The 17,261-nt window shown below is 40.0% G+C and overlaps 1 protein-coding gene across 3 annotated transcripts; it reads right to left on the bottom strand.

Moving 5' to 3' along the window:
• Window positions 1-893: 893 nt before the first annotated feature.
• On the bottom strand, window positions 894-17,204 carry LOC106032828 (F-box/LRR-repeat protein 21). Of its 3 annotated transcripts, none has more exons than XM_066977042.1 (7): window positions 17,013-17,204; window positions 10,469-10,568; window positions 9,663-9,803; window positions 6,873-7,310; window positions 5,254-5,376; window positions 4,335-4,506; window positions 894-3,231 (listed from the first exon to the last, which is right to left on the bottom strand). In XM_066977042.1, the coding sequence occupies exons 4-7, from the start codon at window positions 7,230-7,232 to the stop codon at window positions 2,588-2,590; spliced, it is 1,299 nt and encodes a 432-aa protein (XP_066833143.1). In that variant the 5' UTR covers window positions 7,233-7,310; window positions 9,663-9,803; window positions 10,469-10,568; window positions 17,013-17,204; the 3' UTR covers window positions 894-2,587. The 3 variants fall into 3 exon arrangements, with proteins under 3 accessions (XP_066833143.1, XP_047913329.1, XP_047913328.1); XM_048057372.2 differs by lacking the exon at window positions 17,013-17,204 and adding an exon at window positions 13,562-13,717; XM_048057371.2 differs by lacking the exon at window positions 17,013-17,204 and adding an exon at window positions 13,562-13,702 and having other exon boundaries at window positions 10,469-10,564.
• Between the last annotated feature and the right edge of the window lie 57 nt (window positions 17,205-17,261).

Raw genomic sequence — 17,261 nt, 5'->3', positions numbered from 1 at the left:
AATCCACAAGCCTGGAGACCAGCTCACCCCCTCATGCGGTAGAAAAGGTGCATTACTGCAGGCTTCTCACTGAAAGCTGGACTTTCTGGAACGACCCCACAAATCTTTGCCCTTCAGGGGCAGATTCTGTACTTTTCTTTGTGGGTTTAGCTATTCTAACCTCAAACTGTACGCTTGCATTACGCACTGAAAAAATAGTTGTGTAGAAAGCAGAACTAATGCTACTTCATGCAGGCCAGTAGTTTGATACTCTCATACCACATGAACACTAAAATCTAACACAAACTAAAATTCAACATTAACATAACATCAGAAGTTAGCTTCCCAATTAGTTAGCTTCCTATGCTTGCAGTGAAGAATCAGTATTTCATATGGAGAGTAATGAATCATTGTTGATATTTAATTATAAATTCAAATCAGTTGGGTCTTGTTCAGATAATTCACAGCAGAATAAACACACAATCACATCAAAACTCCCAGCACTATTAAATGCAGGCCCATTTTTCAAGCAGCTTGGAGCTGGGGTAAGCTAAGATCTATAGCTTCACAGAAAGGCTGCTCCAGTAACAGAGGAACAGAGAAAGGAACAAAATTCAAACAAGCATTTTAAAGTTCCTCCCAGATTTCATTTCTGTATGTAGCCACACTGGTGGCCGATTCAATAATTCTGCTAGGTTGACTACAGACAAAGGACTCTAGAACTTGCCAACGCTCTACAAGATTTATCCACTTTGCATTTCACAGTTTGAGGCATGAACATGAAAGGATGATAACTTATTCCCTATAACTCACAACAGTTCCGCTGCCTCTCTCTAGGTTTGTCAAGTTCCTACAGGACAGAACCCTACCTGAAGGGAGGACAAACAGTGACACAGACAGACAGGAGTCTAATATCAGTGCATGTATTAGATCTGTTTATTATGTTTACAGTTACAGCAAATCACACATCTTAAACCAAGTACCATTTGGAAATACTTGTCTTTTGTTCCATCCCCATGATTACAAAGCAGGTGCTTGGGTAATCGGTGTTAGTAACCAGAGCCAGATGCTTCTTTCTTTAATTGTGCAACAAGCAGTAATACATTATTGGTTCAGACAAGCATTATATATCACCTGAATTCCTTTAGCCTATAACTGAACGAATCATAAAAACATTCTGATCCATACAATGGAGGCCTTTAGCCTTTTTTTTTTTACAGTAAAAAAAAGTATAGCTGTGGAAGAAACTATTTGACTCTTTATCTGATGTGACAAAAAAACAGTAAATTAAATTACATTAATGTAGACTTTCATTACAAACAGGAATATAGAACTGCAGCATGAAAACAAGTAGAGAAAAATACATATACAATTCATTTCAGTTCACAAACTGTGCAAAATGTCATCACAAAAATACATACTCTAGTTCACATCAGCTCATCGTTCCTTTCCATGGTGAAAAAAGTAAAGAAAGTCGTCTTCCTCAAAATAAGTATTAAACAGTCTTATAATCCCTCCTGAACCAAAAAAAATCAGTATTACCTCCAGCAATACACATTCTAGAAATCAGGGCTGACAGCACAGCAGGAAAGGTAAGACTACTACAGGCCATTCTGGCCTCTAACTGGCAAATAAGTTTTTGAAATGCTCTAAACCCTTAATTCCAGAAAGTGATTGAAAACAACTGTATTCCACTCAACCCTTCCTTCTCACTAGCCACATTTATGGGATCCTTCTTATTTCTGAATAACGAGAGTCCAGAACAGCCTTCAGACATCAACCTTTGTAATCAAAGATACGAACTCTCAAACCCAGAAGCCATTCCATATACTCTGGCTGTTTCCAACGTGCTTTGCTGCTCTTCCAAGCAATCTACAACTGAACTTTTAAATTCACTAACTTTAACACGATGTCTTTTCCATCCACTTAATATAAAAGATAGAAAAAACACTGTACAACGCTGTCTCTACAGTTTAAGTCGCTCTACCAGTTTACCTAAAGTGCAATTTAAAATCTTCCAGACTTCTTTTTGGTAGCGTAAGCTTATTTACCACAACATTTTAATATACTGGCAGGACTTTATGCTAGACTTGAGTAACCTGGACTAGTGTAAGTATTTTCATGTGCAAGCTTTTTTATGTATAACAAGACTATTTTGAAAAATAGCTGCATAAAACATTGTGGCAAATAAAAAGTCTTCCTGAACTCCAAGTTGTATCCAACTTCCCACAAGATTTGAGTTGCTCAAGGAGAACCATTTGCTCTAGGCCTCTTCTGACTGCTAAAGAAAGACTAACAAAACACATGGAAAAAAAAATCTTAATGTGAATAGAACATCAAAACTGGAGCTCAGAGAAGCCTAAGTTCACTGGAGGATGAAGCACCTGTAAACAACAGGCATACTTTCAGGAGTGTTAAGTACACTTAATCTAGTTTCTATTTCAACATACCATTAATGTTCTTAAATATTTTGCTGTAACGCTACTAAAGGTTCACAAGGTAAAAAACTCAAATCTGAAAATACATTTTCCTATTTCCTTTTTAAGTTCTTTATTTGCATAGAAAGTAACGCCATGTTTCTACATGTTTATCCAAAGATGAAGAGAGTTCACCACGTTGGCATCATATCAGGAAACCACATTCTTCCAAGGTGTTTGGAGACTTCCAAGTGAAGTCGATCTAAGCTGTAATCATTATCCGGAATCAGTACCTCCTCCATTATAGAGAGCTGGTTAAGCCTGCCTCCACACACCTTTACAAATTCAATAAAACCTCTGCAAGTTACTTCACATTCACCAAGTCCCATCGCTGTTAAGTTCTTACAGCGCTCAGCAATCTGAATAAGTTCATCGTCCAAAGGCTGAAGTCCATTAGCACACACAACCAGCTCAATTAACCTTGGGCAATTCATGCCAATTCGACCCAACATTGCTTTGCTTACTGCACGACCAAAGTAAAGGTGGGTAACAGGAGTTTCCTCTCTGAAGAAAGCATCAAATTCTTCTTCATATAAGAAGAAATACATCACAATGTTGACATTGGGGGAGTGTTTAACAAAAGCATCCCAGCTTTGCTTTTTAATGGTGTGAAATTCAACTTGTCCAGGATTTTCACTCACGATGTCTATGCGAAGGTGTTCAAGGTCAACATGTTTTTCACTTGAAAGAGCCAGCAACAGTTCATCACTTAATATGTAGTAGTTCAAAGCCAGCTCCTTAAGTCCATGACAGTGGTCAGCAACACAAAGAACTCCTGAGAAACAAACAAAAAGAATTATATTCACTATTCATTTTACAGAAAGCAGTTATTTGCTGCAAAGCTCAAGCAACTACTAAGTCTATTGGCTTGAGTATTCATGTCTGTATCCAAAAAAAAACAAAACGTAATTGAAGTTCTAGGTATCTACATCCTTTTGTGAGATTTTGGACAGAAATACTTAACAGTAATAGAAGCAAACCTAATTAGTTGCGTTTATCTTGGATATGCTTTTTTTTTTTGGTTCCTCTTTGCCTTTCCTTGTCCAGAATTTCCTCAGCAAGAGGAAATTGAGATCAGGTAAGATCCAGCTGAACTTGCCACTGTTCCCTTCCCTTCCCAAATGCTGAAAAAATCAGCATTGATCTGAGTACTCTATTTAAATGGACACCAGCAGCTAAGTTTAACAGGTAAGCTAAAACAAAACTTTGTATCGACTACAACTTAAACAACACACTGCTCTTTATCTGTTGGAACAGAGTACACAGATTAAATCACCTTTTGTGCACTCTGGATAAGAATACAGGACAGAGACTAGACCAGCACTCCCTTCCCCTAGCTCCAGGGGTTTCAGGTAAGAAGTGAGTGAGAAGGGTCTCAAAGGTCCTCTGAGCTTTACAGCAAGCCTGTATTTTCTAGTGCCCTTAGATGGAGTGAGCCATTCACCAACCAATACTTAAACGAGCAAGTCCATGCTACCAGATCTGGACACAGGAGGGCACTACAGAAACTGAAAGACTCTGCTCTTACACCATCAGCTGTTCAAATTCATATACTCCTTAAGGTGTTTTGTTTTTTTTTTTTTTTTAAATACAACTTTGAAGTATAACACTTTTGCTCATTAAGTTAAACTAACAAAATTTTGCAAAAACCTTTATGGAGGAACTGCTTTCACATCCTTCATCCCACCAACTAGTAATTGATTCATAGGTCTGGGATTTTACATGTGTATTTCCACAAAATACCAGTTAAGTTTACAAAGCTGCACATATAAACTGTCTGTATATAGTAGATCAATAATTGCTTCAAAAGTAGGTCGTAACTATTGTTTTATACTGCTATTCTACTATGTTTTTCATATATATATTTTCACTACTCACCAGCAGGTGATAAATGAGGACAGCTGCTCATTTTTAGCAGTTTTAGAGTATCGCTATTGTTCGCAACAAGAACCTTCAAGGACGGATCATCAAGTGGTGTGTCATCTATCTTGATTGATGATAACGACTTGGAGTTTACAAAAACTACAGTCAGTGCTGAAGCAAAATGAGCCTGTTTGGATAAATTGGAGGGAAAAAAGTCGTATGAAAGATAGGCAGAACCTCATCTAAACCTCAGGTTTTGCATATGCAGAAAGTACGGTTATCACTTCTCAAGCAACTCCTTTCTTGTGTAAAGCACAAATGCTTATCTTAGTGTTTTTTTTAAATGCCGCTATGTCACAAAAATTAAGTTTATACTCAGTAGTCAACCCATACACTCAATCTTTCCATTGCAATATACCAGTGGAAAATGGACACAGTGACTAGCCTAACATATCTAGAATTTCTCTACAGAAAAAAAGGAAGTTGCGTTTACGTAGTTTTCCAGAAGCACTGCTGTGAACCTACGGAGTCAAAGAAAATCTCGCAAACATCTTACCAATACATCGCAGCATATGTTTATTATATACTTTAATCTAGAAATGTGAGGACTCAAGCCTTTTAAACAATTTCCCATTTCTGTACTTCTAATTATCAGCACTCCCACTTTTAATGAACGGAATCAACATTCAATTCCTTTCCCAATACTAATGGATTCCACAAAGTAAAGACAATGTAACAATAGATAATTTCACAAAAAACAAGTGAATAACAATTTTCACAAGTCTGTAAAAGCAGTATTAAATATTTTCCTATGAGCAACAGCATAAGAAAAATCCAGAAACACAACGGAAAGGTTAAAGTAATTAACAGTGCGTTACTTTTTCTTGAAAAACATTTAATTCACTCTTGCAAAAAGCAGTTTGTAGAACACTACCTTAGAGACATTCATGAAGCTTGGTTTTGCTGTAGAAATTAAACCCAGTGTCTTGATAGAACAGTTAACCAACTGAGAAAGGATGTCACAGGCTGCTTCTGCTGACTCAGTGCTACTATCAACCTATAAAAGCAAATTAAAAACATTAAGTCATTCTTTATTATATTTTAGAAAACAGTGGTACTGATACTCAAGACTTCACAGTCCACTACCACTTCAAGCTGTACTGCACCAAGTTTCATTTACCACAAAGACAAAAAAAGTAACATTAATTAGAAATTTCAAGACAAGAAATTTCAAGAGTTCAGGCAGGTTACTATTATAAAATATTCTTAAGCATGGTTATTCCCAATATGGACAGACAGCTCAGATCTAGGCCTTCTCTTCAAGTAACCTCATACCTTCCTAAGTAACTTAGTGCTGGTACGACAGACAGTGGTATGTATGTACTTCAAATGCCAATTCCAGAATTTTAGAACTGAAAAAAAAATAAAAAGACTTGAGAAGGCCTAGACGTACTCCAATGTTGTAATCCATTTTACCTGCAGGGACAATAGCTTTGTGTCTTGAATACTGAACTTATTCCCAATTCATCTGTAAGATCATCTATAAGACTGATGGCTAACTTTGGACAAATCACTATTTCATCTCTCCTTCCTCCTCGCTGACAGCTGAAATGATAGACAGCTTTTCATCAACACTTGAAGATCTATCTTAAGAGCCTAAAAAAGCACACAAGCTGCACAAATAGACATTATATTGCCAATTTATTACCATCAGTTATATTACACGTAGAAGTTACAGGTACTTAATAACTGATTAACCACATGCTGCTACACAACCAAATCACAGTATCTCCAAATGTAAAATTGCTAACTCTGCTGACAAAGGGAAGCTTCAGATTTTAATCCTAGCTTTAGTATCAGTTCTTTCTTTTTCTTTTCCTTCACAGCTTAGAACTATGACCTCTGCTAAGGAGAAGTGACTGTAAAACATTAACAAAGCACCTGCAATTGAAACTAACTTCTCTGATAAACTATTAGTGAACCACACTAAGTATTCAAATGAAATAAGCCCAAATTTATGCAGTCCTGAGACTACAGACATAGCCTTCATTTAAATCAAGTTTACTGTTACTTCATTACTTCCTGAAGTGTACATGTGCCTGCCTGTACAGCACCTCTCCCCTATTCACGAGTTCTAAAATGTCAAGACATTCTCCACTCACTCTATAATTTTGCAAAATAGGGCTGTGCATGTAAGATTTAAATTCACTTCCTTGAATTCTTCCAGGTGTAAGAAGTGTTTGTCCACACAATAATCTGCTGAGTACTCAGATTGCCACCAACGTTGGTTCACAAAAACTCTGCAGGATATTCTTGAAACGTATCACCCAACCTTCAGTGCTATACCATATAATGTTAGCTCTTTCTTTATTTTTTGGGGAATAAAGTGTAGAATCAGAAAGAAACAGTGTGCATGTGTTGTAAGTTGTCGCATAGCTGCGCTTTTAAATATAAAACTTTCCAGGTACAAGACTTGAGCCAACCAACAGAAAAGCTGCATACATTAGGCACAGCAATACAACAAAACAAGGCTCCTCTCATCCAAGACTTTACCTTGAAGCTGACATACTGCAGATGATCAGCGTGCTTCTTGATAATCTGCTGAATCAGATCAGGATGAGTAGACTTTAAGTAAGAAGTAGCTGGCTGGGTAAGTTCAAATTCAAATCTCCTCCAGAGATCTGGGATGTGAAAAACTTCATTCCACCTTCGGCAAACAGAAGATGCCCTGGCTCGATCTACTAAAGGTAGAAACTGGAAAATGCACAGAATAACATGGTGTGGAAGGCTTCCCCAGTCCACCGAGGCAAGGGGGTCAGATTCACCAAAGCAAGTTTTCTGTTTTTTGTTTTTCTGTGATGTTTGAGGAATTTGATTTTCAGCCACAACCTTCTGCCTAGCTCTCTTCATCATGAAAGTTTCAGGCGCTGGAATAATCCGATGTATTCAAGCTGCACAAATTTCTTCAATGTTCTCACATACAGTAGGTCTCTAGAAAACAGCACAAAAAAAGAGTCAGCAAGTGGAAACAGTAAGAGATAATGGATTAGTAACATGCTATATTTACATTTTGCCATGAAAAAAGTTACATCCATATGTCTTTATCTACTGCAGAGGCATTACTAGCAAGGACCTTGCTTTGCAATACCATTTATTTTGTACAACTTGGTTTGAATGTGGAGAACCCAGCTTTTTATCTTACCAAGTGCAGATTCATCTGTTAATACCTCATGGTATATCAAGCACTTTGTAGAAAAAAGGTATTTTAACAGCAAGAGAGCAAGTTCTGTACATTTAAGTTTAAACTCGAACTACAAGAATTCTATCAAATACGGAAGCCAATTCATAACAACTCCCTTTAATCAACAATGAACTTTGAACACACGTGTCCAGAAGAATCCAATTCAGAAGTCCTGCCCACCCCCCGCTCCATAAACTTTTTTTAAAGGGTGAAAAAAAAAACCACACAGGCCAAGCACAGGAAAAGGTATTTGTACAACTAACAGTGAAAACAAACTTTAGTGGCCACTTAGGAAAACAGGGCAAAGTGAGGTTCACATGCTGTTTTTCAGCACGAAACACAGTGACCCAAGAACTTAGCAAATTCCACGACTCTATTGCAATGAACAACCTTTGCCACATGAGTCAGCAGGGAAAAGAGCAGAAAAGCTCTGCATTCTTCAAGAATCACCAGAACACACTGTATATTTTTAATTGAACCATCTTTCCATGACAACCCTCATGGCACACTTTCTCTGGGATTCAATTTCCTTTAATATTATTTTCTCCCTCTTTAAACATTAAATTAGATAAAGAAACATTAAGAAATAAAAGATCTGACATCTAGAATTAAAGTTTTCCATAGCATCTCATTATGGTGGGGGGAGAACACCTGCCAGTACACAGACTACCCTATCAGAAACTAATCTGACAGCTATCCTTCCCTGATACATCCTGATTTGTAGGCTATTGAGGTTTCTGATATGAGTGAAACAATCCATTTTTATGAAAGGAAAGCCTGTACATCCTTTAAGTGGGAAAGAATCTAGAAAATTTAGTGCTGAACAGCTTCACTTCTGTTTATCCTCCTAACAAATCGTCTCAACCGCCAAAGAATTTATTCCAGCAGTCTTCAGGTATCTTCACCTTAGTCTCTTAAAGCTTCCATTTGTAATAGAGACAAGTCATAGACGCTGAGGGATAACCTAATAACAACCTTCGAGTTATATTTAATAACTGAATCTGTTCTTTCCTGAACAGACACATGCCTTACACACAAGGGGGAAAAGCCTGCAAGTCAGACAGAACGAAGAGCGTTATGCATGTTTCAACATATTCCACTTCAAAACAAAGCGGTATTTCTAAATAGTACATTAGTGTTACTTAGGTAGTGAAGATGTTTATTCATGCTGAGCTTGCATTTTGCTCCTAGATCATTTTATCAAATTAACACCTACGTGACCACGTTTTACGACCTTCAGTGCTTTAACTCACACAATGAACGGGCGTTCCAAAGCATTATGTGTGGATGTAGTAATCAACAATTACATAACTCTCTCTTCTAGTTAATGGTAGCCATGCTAAATTTAGTTTGAGTCAAATACCTGCTAATTTTTCAATCTTCCTCCCTCCCGAGGATGGATTAAAATTTTAGCTGTTACCTAAAACTGAAGTCCTGACCAAAAAAAAATATAACTAAACAAATGCTGCTGTCTAAGATGCTTCTCTACACTTTTGCTACTGTCATGCCATCTCTGAAAGAAACAAAGTTTTCATCTTCTTATTTGAAACTTATTTGAGCTTTACAGGTGCTACCCTGGCTCCCACAAAGGGGTTTTGGCATCCGAGAAGCACCAGAAAGGGCCTCCCCTAACCCACAGGCCAGGATATAGGTGAGATTAGATGAGATGCAGCACATCCACTCCAGAACAAAGGGATGTGACAAGGTGTATATGGCATACATAATACATACAATCTCCCTGATGAGAAGCGGCCATAATTTGTTCTTGGTGCTACATCCCTTTAAAACAGATAACCCTAGCAATTCTATTTTTAGTATTCTATTCTGCAGTACTTTTAAAACAGGCAAAATTACATTGTATTACTCACTGTGGGATACGAAGTCAGAAAGAAGTTCCAGAAGTTATATCCCACAAAGTTTTGCCAAACAAAGACCTAATATTCACTGTGAAGGTGTGAATGCTTATTTCATTTTGAATACTTAAACTAGGAAGAGTATGTAGGATTATGTTTGTATCTATTTTAGAACTTAATTAAGTAAATTATACTTCTCTGTGATATAATCAGGGTAGCATTCAATGAGAAGTTTACATGCACACATACCTCCAAAGAATGTGGAAGTTCCCGTCAAGTTACCAGCACCTTTCTGGTATCTGAACATCCATCCCACTGTTGAGTCATCCTGTACGTGTGCTTGGATTCCTTAACCAGAAGGCAGTGACGGGTCCCAAAAGATGAACTGACCTGCAAAGCCATTGGCAAAAAAAATAAATAAATCTGGGAGATCCACAGGAAAAACTAAGTGCAGTTTTGGAAACGATGAACAGTACACTCAATGCTAAGTCAGACACGGAAATAAAACAGTAATTGTGAAAAGGAAATTGGTTCTGCCCAATGTTGTCATCTGAAAGCTATCATTTAACTAATGGAAAGTTGCAAGTGTTGGCACAAATCTAGTTTTGGCATTATCGACAATTTTAGCCACAGTGCTCTGACGCAATGCAGATATACCTTTGAATTCTTTTATGTTATTTAAGAAGTTATGTACCCACATCAGAAATATTTTTTTCAGCTGACTGTATACCCATACATTACTAAAAACATAAGTTAAAAATATGATTTTTTTGGTGGCCTATTATACATACAGTTGACAGGTACATGTTCTGCAGTAAAGTGAGCAAAATGTCCTTTGCTAGCTCTGCATGGCACATTAAGAAATCTAAAATTCATTCACAAAACTGCTGTCAGTGTCTAACACACAAAGGGTAGGTTTATAATGACATGTGTCACCAGAGCACATAAATAACACAACTAAGAGTAAAAACAAGATGCAATTTCAAGATTTAACACAGAAGTACAGTAAGTGTATACTTATAACCCACATGGAGTACTCTGAAGAGCTTTCTTACCTAAAGAATGCTTCGAAGTTACAATAGGCAGTATGTGAATGAACTGAGGCAGCTGAGGCCATGGGGTACTAAGAACCATCTGTCTGCTTTCCCCTCCTGTCTGGGAAAAATGCACAAAAATCTTTATTAGTTAAAAAAGACTAATAACATTTGCTACACGAAAGTAATAGGAAAACATGGATAGTGATTTATACGTTCTCTTCCTTACATGAACATGCTTGAAGGCATCATAACACAAGGTAGTTTACCCCACATTGCAAATACTGTGTTACTGATAGAATTGTGCGGTCAGGTTAAGTATAAAATAGACGGGAAACAAGTGTTGTAACTGCATTTACCTTGTACTGCTCAGCAGCACAATGTAAACAGCACGTTATTCAATATTTGCATTATCGTTAATGTTAGTAGTGAAGTTTGGTAAACAACACCGCCTGTAACTACTAACTTACTATAAAAGTAATGGAAAACAGAGTAAGAAAAAAGAAAAATGCACATTTTTCTCCTGCCTTTTCCTGTTCCTTGGCAAGGCTGTCTATCAGCCCACAGATCTATATGGCAGATGACCTAACACAGACACTCTTTCCTCTGGCACATGGCACAGCTTCCTACCACCAGTCGTGCCAGCAGCCGTAAGTCACCGCCCTAAACACAGTCCCACGTGCAAGGAGCAGGACAGGAGCTGCAGTCCGTCAGTAAGCCAGCCTGCAGCCTCCTCCCTGTTCAAAAGGCTCCCAGAAAGCAAGTGCCAGCCTGTCCAACCTGGCAGCTCTATCACCAACTACCACACCTGGGGTGCTTCGGTTAAAAGCCCCCTACCTCCGTTCGTGCTGTTTTCTTTTAATACTGCAGGACAGACAAGTTTGTTTATGATGAAATACACTGAAATACAATTGCTCAAAGTTTTATGCCCCAGTGTCAATTTCGAAGGGAATTGACACTTTTACTTCACAGGTAAAAGCAGAAAAAAAAAGTAGATACCACATTAAAAAAAAATCATGAAAAGTCTTGTTAACAAACAAAAAACAGATGCAGTCTAATGATGTTTCTTCCTTCAAATGTCCAAGGTTGCAAGTACCATTCAAAGCAGCATAAACCATGTTGGCTAATCTAAGCAGGAGCGACAGCAATAAAAAACAAGTAATCAAAGATGCACATGCAAGTTTTTATGTAAGTAACAGGGATGTGTTGGCCCAAGGTAGAGCTGCCCAAATCATTATCGAACGTAAACAGCAGCAGCGCAGTTGCTGAACTTCGATAAACTGACAAATCGATGAGGTCTACTCGTATCCTAATTCATGTAAAGCTGAGTATCAAATATCGGTGCACTAACGTATACAGCTGTTTTCCTCTACAAACTCTTTGACTTTAAAATACTGTGATCAAGTATGTTGCACAGCTGCACGTTAATCCAACTAAAACAAATCCATATCCACACATTCAACAGGGATCCAGAAAAGTTCAAGTTAAATCACCGTTTCTTCAGCTTATCCTGGTAACAGGACCACAAACTTGTGCTAAAATTAAGACTTTCAAATCTCTCCCACGATACGGGGTCTCAGCAGGGGATTCCCAGAAGCGGTCAGCAGTGGCTCAGTTAAGCTAACAGCTGTTCGCTATTTCCCATGCTAAAACAGCAGTCACAAAAAAAAAAAAAAAAAAGCCCAACATATCAAAGATTCAGGCCACAAAGAAGTAACAGCTTTCATGTATTTCTGCATTCTACCTGCAGTTCTCAACACCAGGGGGCTCAATAGGAATTAAGAAAATAAAACACGATTTAAAAAGTTTTTTTTTTTTTTTTTAATAAGAGACTGTAAAAAAAATGGAAATTTATGGATCTGCCCTTAACAGTTGAAATGTGTGTCAAACTAATCATAACGTCTTCAGGAAGCCCCATTTCAGAGCCAGTAACGAGGCCATCCTCTCAGGAGGGTGCAGAAGTCAGCATCTGTCTGGGCAAGGAGAGGCAGACACCGCGCCCAAGGCGGGCAGCGCTGGGAGGCTGCTGGCACAGCCTCACACCCACCTGCTGAGCATCTGCATTTCAAAACAGAGCTCAAATACACGTTTTAAGCCTCACTTTCAGAAAGTCTAGTCATTCGGTGCAATGAAGTCCCAGACTAAGCTTTTTTCTTCGTTTAGGACACGGCAATCTTTTTATGGGTGTGTGTGGGAAGCAGCTGTGCTTCTGAGCAAGATTTTTATTTAATTGATCCTCATCTTTCTCAAACTGAGCTTTCTCAAACTCAAGGCATTTACCACTTTTGAATTATGTTTATGGCAAAACCTCAGAGACCTACAAGTAACAGCGTTCGGCCGAACATCTTTATTTACTGTTTGCATTAGCTTTAACTGAAGAAATACAATCGTATCGTCATTTTTAGTGCTATTTAGGTGACAAAAGTTAGCTATTCAAGTTCTCCTAATGGATTTTTTAAAATAAAACCACCCACATTTGAGCAGCTTTTTCCCCAGCGCTGGCATTACAAACAGACCCCAAGCTTTCCCTTGCTTTACGGAACAACATGCCTGAAGCTCCCAGCTCTTTAAATAAGGAGCTCTCCGTGTCATTACACAGCAGCAACAAATGTTCTTCCCCAGGTTTTGCTGCAGATGTTTCGTGCTGACTTTAACACCCCTTTAGGTGGGACCAAGCCCCTCCGGGCGCCCAGCCCCGAAACCCCCGCGGTGCCCCCAGCCCAGCCCCAGCTCCCAAGGCAGGGCTCCCCCTCAGGCAGGCGCCAACCCAGCAGACATCTCCCCCTTTATTTCCCCGCTTATTTTCCCTATGCAATATTCAGATAATTTATGAGCAGATCCTAAAAAAACCGCACCACCACCACGGCAACCCTTTGCTGCAGCGGTGCCCAGGGACGCGCACAGGGGCTCCGAGCCCCTGCTTCACCCGGACCCACAGCCTGAGGCGACCCGGAGGGGGCTCCACAGCTGAACCCCGTTGTCCCGGGCCACCCTTCCCGGAGGTGCCCCCGCAGCCCCCCGCCGCCAGCCCTCACTGCTCGGGGGCCATCAGAGCCCCCAGAGGCGGCGTGCGGCTGCCCGGCCCCCGCCGCCCCCCCTCGCCCCGCAGCTCACCGCCGCCTCCCTCGCACGGGCAGGGCCGGGCCGAGGCAAGGCGCAGCGCAGCAGAGCCCCGAAGCCTCCCGGCCGGCCGAGCGCCCCGGCCACGCCGCCGCCCGAGCAGGGGAGGGACCGGCGGCGGCCCTGCCCCGCTCCATGTCCCGTCCCCCGTTCCAAGACGCATGCGCGGGGGGCAGGCACATGGAGGCGGCCGCCATTTCGTGCCCGGGCGGGCCTCGTCCCGCGGCTAAAATGGGGTGGGGTGGTGTTTGGGGTGTTTACCCCTCGATTTTTGCCTTCTTTCCCGGCTTGAAGTACATGTATCGTCGTCTCTTTGTTCAGCCAGAACGGTCCTGGCCCTCAGTACCCCCACAGGCCTTTTCAGGTGGCTGTTGCATCCAGGCACAGCCTTCCCCTGCTCCATTGACAGCGAGCCTCAGGGAAGTGGCACTGTGGTGCCATAGTGAAGGGCTTGTCCGTGGGCACGAAGGCCCAAAACTGGCCCAGGAGTGACAGACACCCATTGCATGGCCTTTCATTTCTGCCACCCACAGAAATGCTTTGGCTCATAGGTACAAAGTTAAATAACTACACCTCAACAGGAGGTTGAGTGCAGGCACGTTTCACAGACTACTTTTCTGATAACCAGTAGACAAAAAGGGTCAGTCTACGAACAGCATGGCTTTTCGCTGCTTGCTACATGAATCCCCACATCCTGCCTCTTCAAGCCACCCTGGCAGGGCCCAGAGATTTGGTGGGTCATGTCTGAACTGGAGATGCCAAAAACAGACCTTTTGTTAATACCTAAATCACAATAAATAGCAGATTTTATCTGTACAAACATACAGCTTTGTACTAATCAGTGTTCCTTTGTGATCCTAATTATATCAACCATGCAAAATTTATTACCAACCACTACAAAACTCTGCAAGAACAGATTTCCTGGCTCTTGCATAGAGCAATAATTAACCAATAACAAACCTTTCTAGCATTTTATGAAGAGATAATGCTAAACATACATGAAACATTTCAGTGGTAGATTTTATCTGCTTATGTAACAGCAGAGCTGTCAAAGTGCAACTGTTTGTGATATCAAAACATTTCTTCCAGCCAGTCTGAAAAGGTAGAAAAAGAACATGTTAAAGGCTAGTGAAAAAAATTCATCATGCAGTGATTGTGATATTTTCAAAGTACAGAATAAATTCATTGAATAGAACGCCAAAACCCACCACATATTTAAAAATCAGATGAATATAGAAAACTACCAGAAACCACCACCCCACACACACACATATATGGTTCTTGACTGTTATATTCAGACCCTAGGGGAATTCAGATTGAGTTCCGGATAATTAAGTCTTTTCTTCTTAGTATATTTTTATAAACCAATTTTTCATTGAAACCTGCTACCAAAAAGCAAATAGTTCCCAAGGTACTACCCGTAGACAGTAAAAGATTGTAAACAGATTAATGGGGATTTGTAGCTAGTATCTAAATCCAACAGTCATGGGTTTCGTGGTGCATTGCCAATAGTCTTTGGGCTGCTGTACAGGAACAGGTTCAAATGTACGTAAGATTGATATAGACTAATCTTTGAGACTTTCTTTGTAGACGAGTTTCCTCTTCTGATCTGAGATATCTGACTTTTAAAAAAAAAGTATAGAATAGTTTAGAAACCTGTGCACTTTGTTATACATGATTGCAGTAAAATTCTTGCAGTTACATATGGAAAAAAAATCTGGTCTGGATCTGTCAGTGTTGGACAAACATGAGCAAACACCGGCAGTGTCAACATCCTACTCGCCTTCCAGATACCAAGTAGGGCCTAGTGCAGAGCTGCTGCTTGGATCTCCAGACCCCTCACCTCATACATAAAATGCAAAGAGCTGGAGGCAAACTGCATCTTTGGATATATGCCCTCCTTCTCTGAACGCGTAACTATGGGTTGCCCACATCATCCAACCACTCAAAGTCAAGCTTAGCCTTTCTTCTGTGGTTGTGTCTCCTGGAGGAGGATTCACAGAAAATTATTCTGCTCTCATCTCAAGCTTATGATGGTTACAGGAATACTTCTCATAGTATTTCACACAGATTTCATAATGTACTCTTTCTGTACTTTGATCATCAGTGATATTCCAGCTGGCGACCGGTCACCAATGGTGTTCCCCCGGGGGTCAGTGTTGGGGCCCATCCTCTCTAATATCTTTATTGATGATTTGTATGAGGGAATTTAGCTAGTTATATGGACTTCAACATAACAGAACTTCATAGCAGAACTTCCTTGTTTTAATACCAGTACTGCTTCATTTTTATTACGACCATGATTCAGACAAATCCACGTAAACAAAGAATACTCCTGGTTGCACACTCACTGCCTTGAATTCTTGAAAGACCACATTCAAGGGAGAATGCTAGTGGTGCCAGGCTCTCAATGAAGTTTTGCCAAACCAGCACAATTGCCATACTGACAGATACTCAGAGTCAGTCAAGCTTTCCTCTGAAAGTAGTTGCCTTTCTATCAGTGTGCTAAGCCAAATACTATGCTGTAGCTCCACTTTGAAAAGCTTAACTTTAAGAGCCATGTACTGAAAACAGTCACTTTAACATCATTCTTAATTTAAAATGCAAATAGTCAAACTTTGTACAATCAAACAATGCAGTTCTGATGACTTAAAACCCAATTGAGCAAACTGAAGTAGCAACTGACAATCATACTCAAAAAGTAGGTTAGTATGTCATGTTTGCTGGAGGCTTGTGAGCAACTACAGGACACCAGCTGTTCACAGACAGGCAACAAAAGACAACCTGCTACAAGAACAGAAATCACCGAAATTCTTATATAGGAGTATCCACAATGAATCTGAAATAAAAGTAAAAATAATTGCTTATTTACCAATGCATTCCTTTGTAAGAAAGGGATAAAACATGGTTTTATATTGACAAATCTTTATGAGAATACTAAACTTTTAGAAATACATTAACAGTCTCTTGTCTTCCAAGAAATAAGTACAAATCACTATTAGAAGCAATCCCAACTGTGTTGTAATTCTATCACTTTATATTTTGAATATATTGGCAATTATATGCTGTCTTTGCACATGCACTACCCAAACATAAATCCCTCAATGCTGATAATAGGTACAATTAAAATTGTCCATTGAACTGCAAATCAGGCACCAGAACAATATCAACACAGATACTCCCACTACTTTTTCTGCAGAGAGCCATCCAAAAGGCATATTATATTATTAGTTTTTAGCTTGCCTGCAAATAAATTAAGTAGAGCAGAGATGCTAAATTCCTTTGGTATACCACTGGTCCAAAGGTGGTTTAATCTCTTAAAAAAAAAAAAATCCTATCTAGCAGAGACCAGGTTTTCTATTGTTAACTTTAGAACACGTTTTCAGTCACACCATTGCAAGGGATCGCTGGGAAGATGTCACAGGCCTTTGGGCAGGGACCTTACCTGCAGCACAGGAAGGTGGCAGCCACGTTTGACCATGAACCCACACCATCAGACACCCGGTGATGAGACAGATCCAATATATCCAACACCAAGAACAGGACAGATCCAATACCAAGCCACAAAGCCAGGCCGTGCATCAGGACCCAAGGCCAGGCAGAAGCATGGCAGTGCCATAGCTGTAGACTACTACTGCTCCTCTAACAAGACTGAAAAACCTCCCTCAGCAAGGGGCTGAGCTTAAATGGGGTC

The sequence above is a fragment of the Anser cygnoides genome, chromosome 14 (assembly GCF_040182565.1).
Source record: "Anser cygnoides isolate HZ-2024a breed goose chromosome 14, Taihu_goose_T2T_genome, whole genome shotgun sequence".
NCBI classification, from domain to species: Eukaryota; Metazoa; Chordata; class Aves; order Anseriformes; family Anatidae; genus Anser; species Anser cygnoides.
The sequence above is the reverse complement of the archived record's forward strand: the minus strand, read 5'-3'. Positions and strand labels throughout refer to the sequence as shown.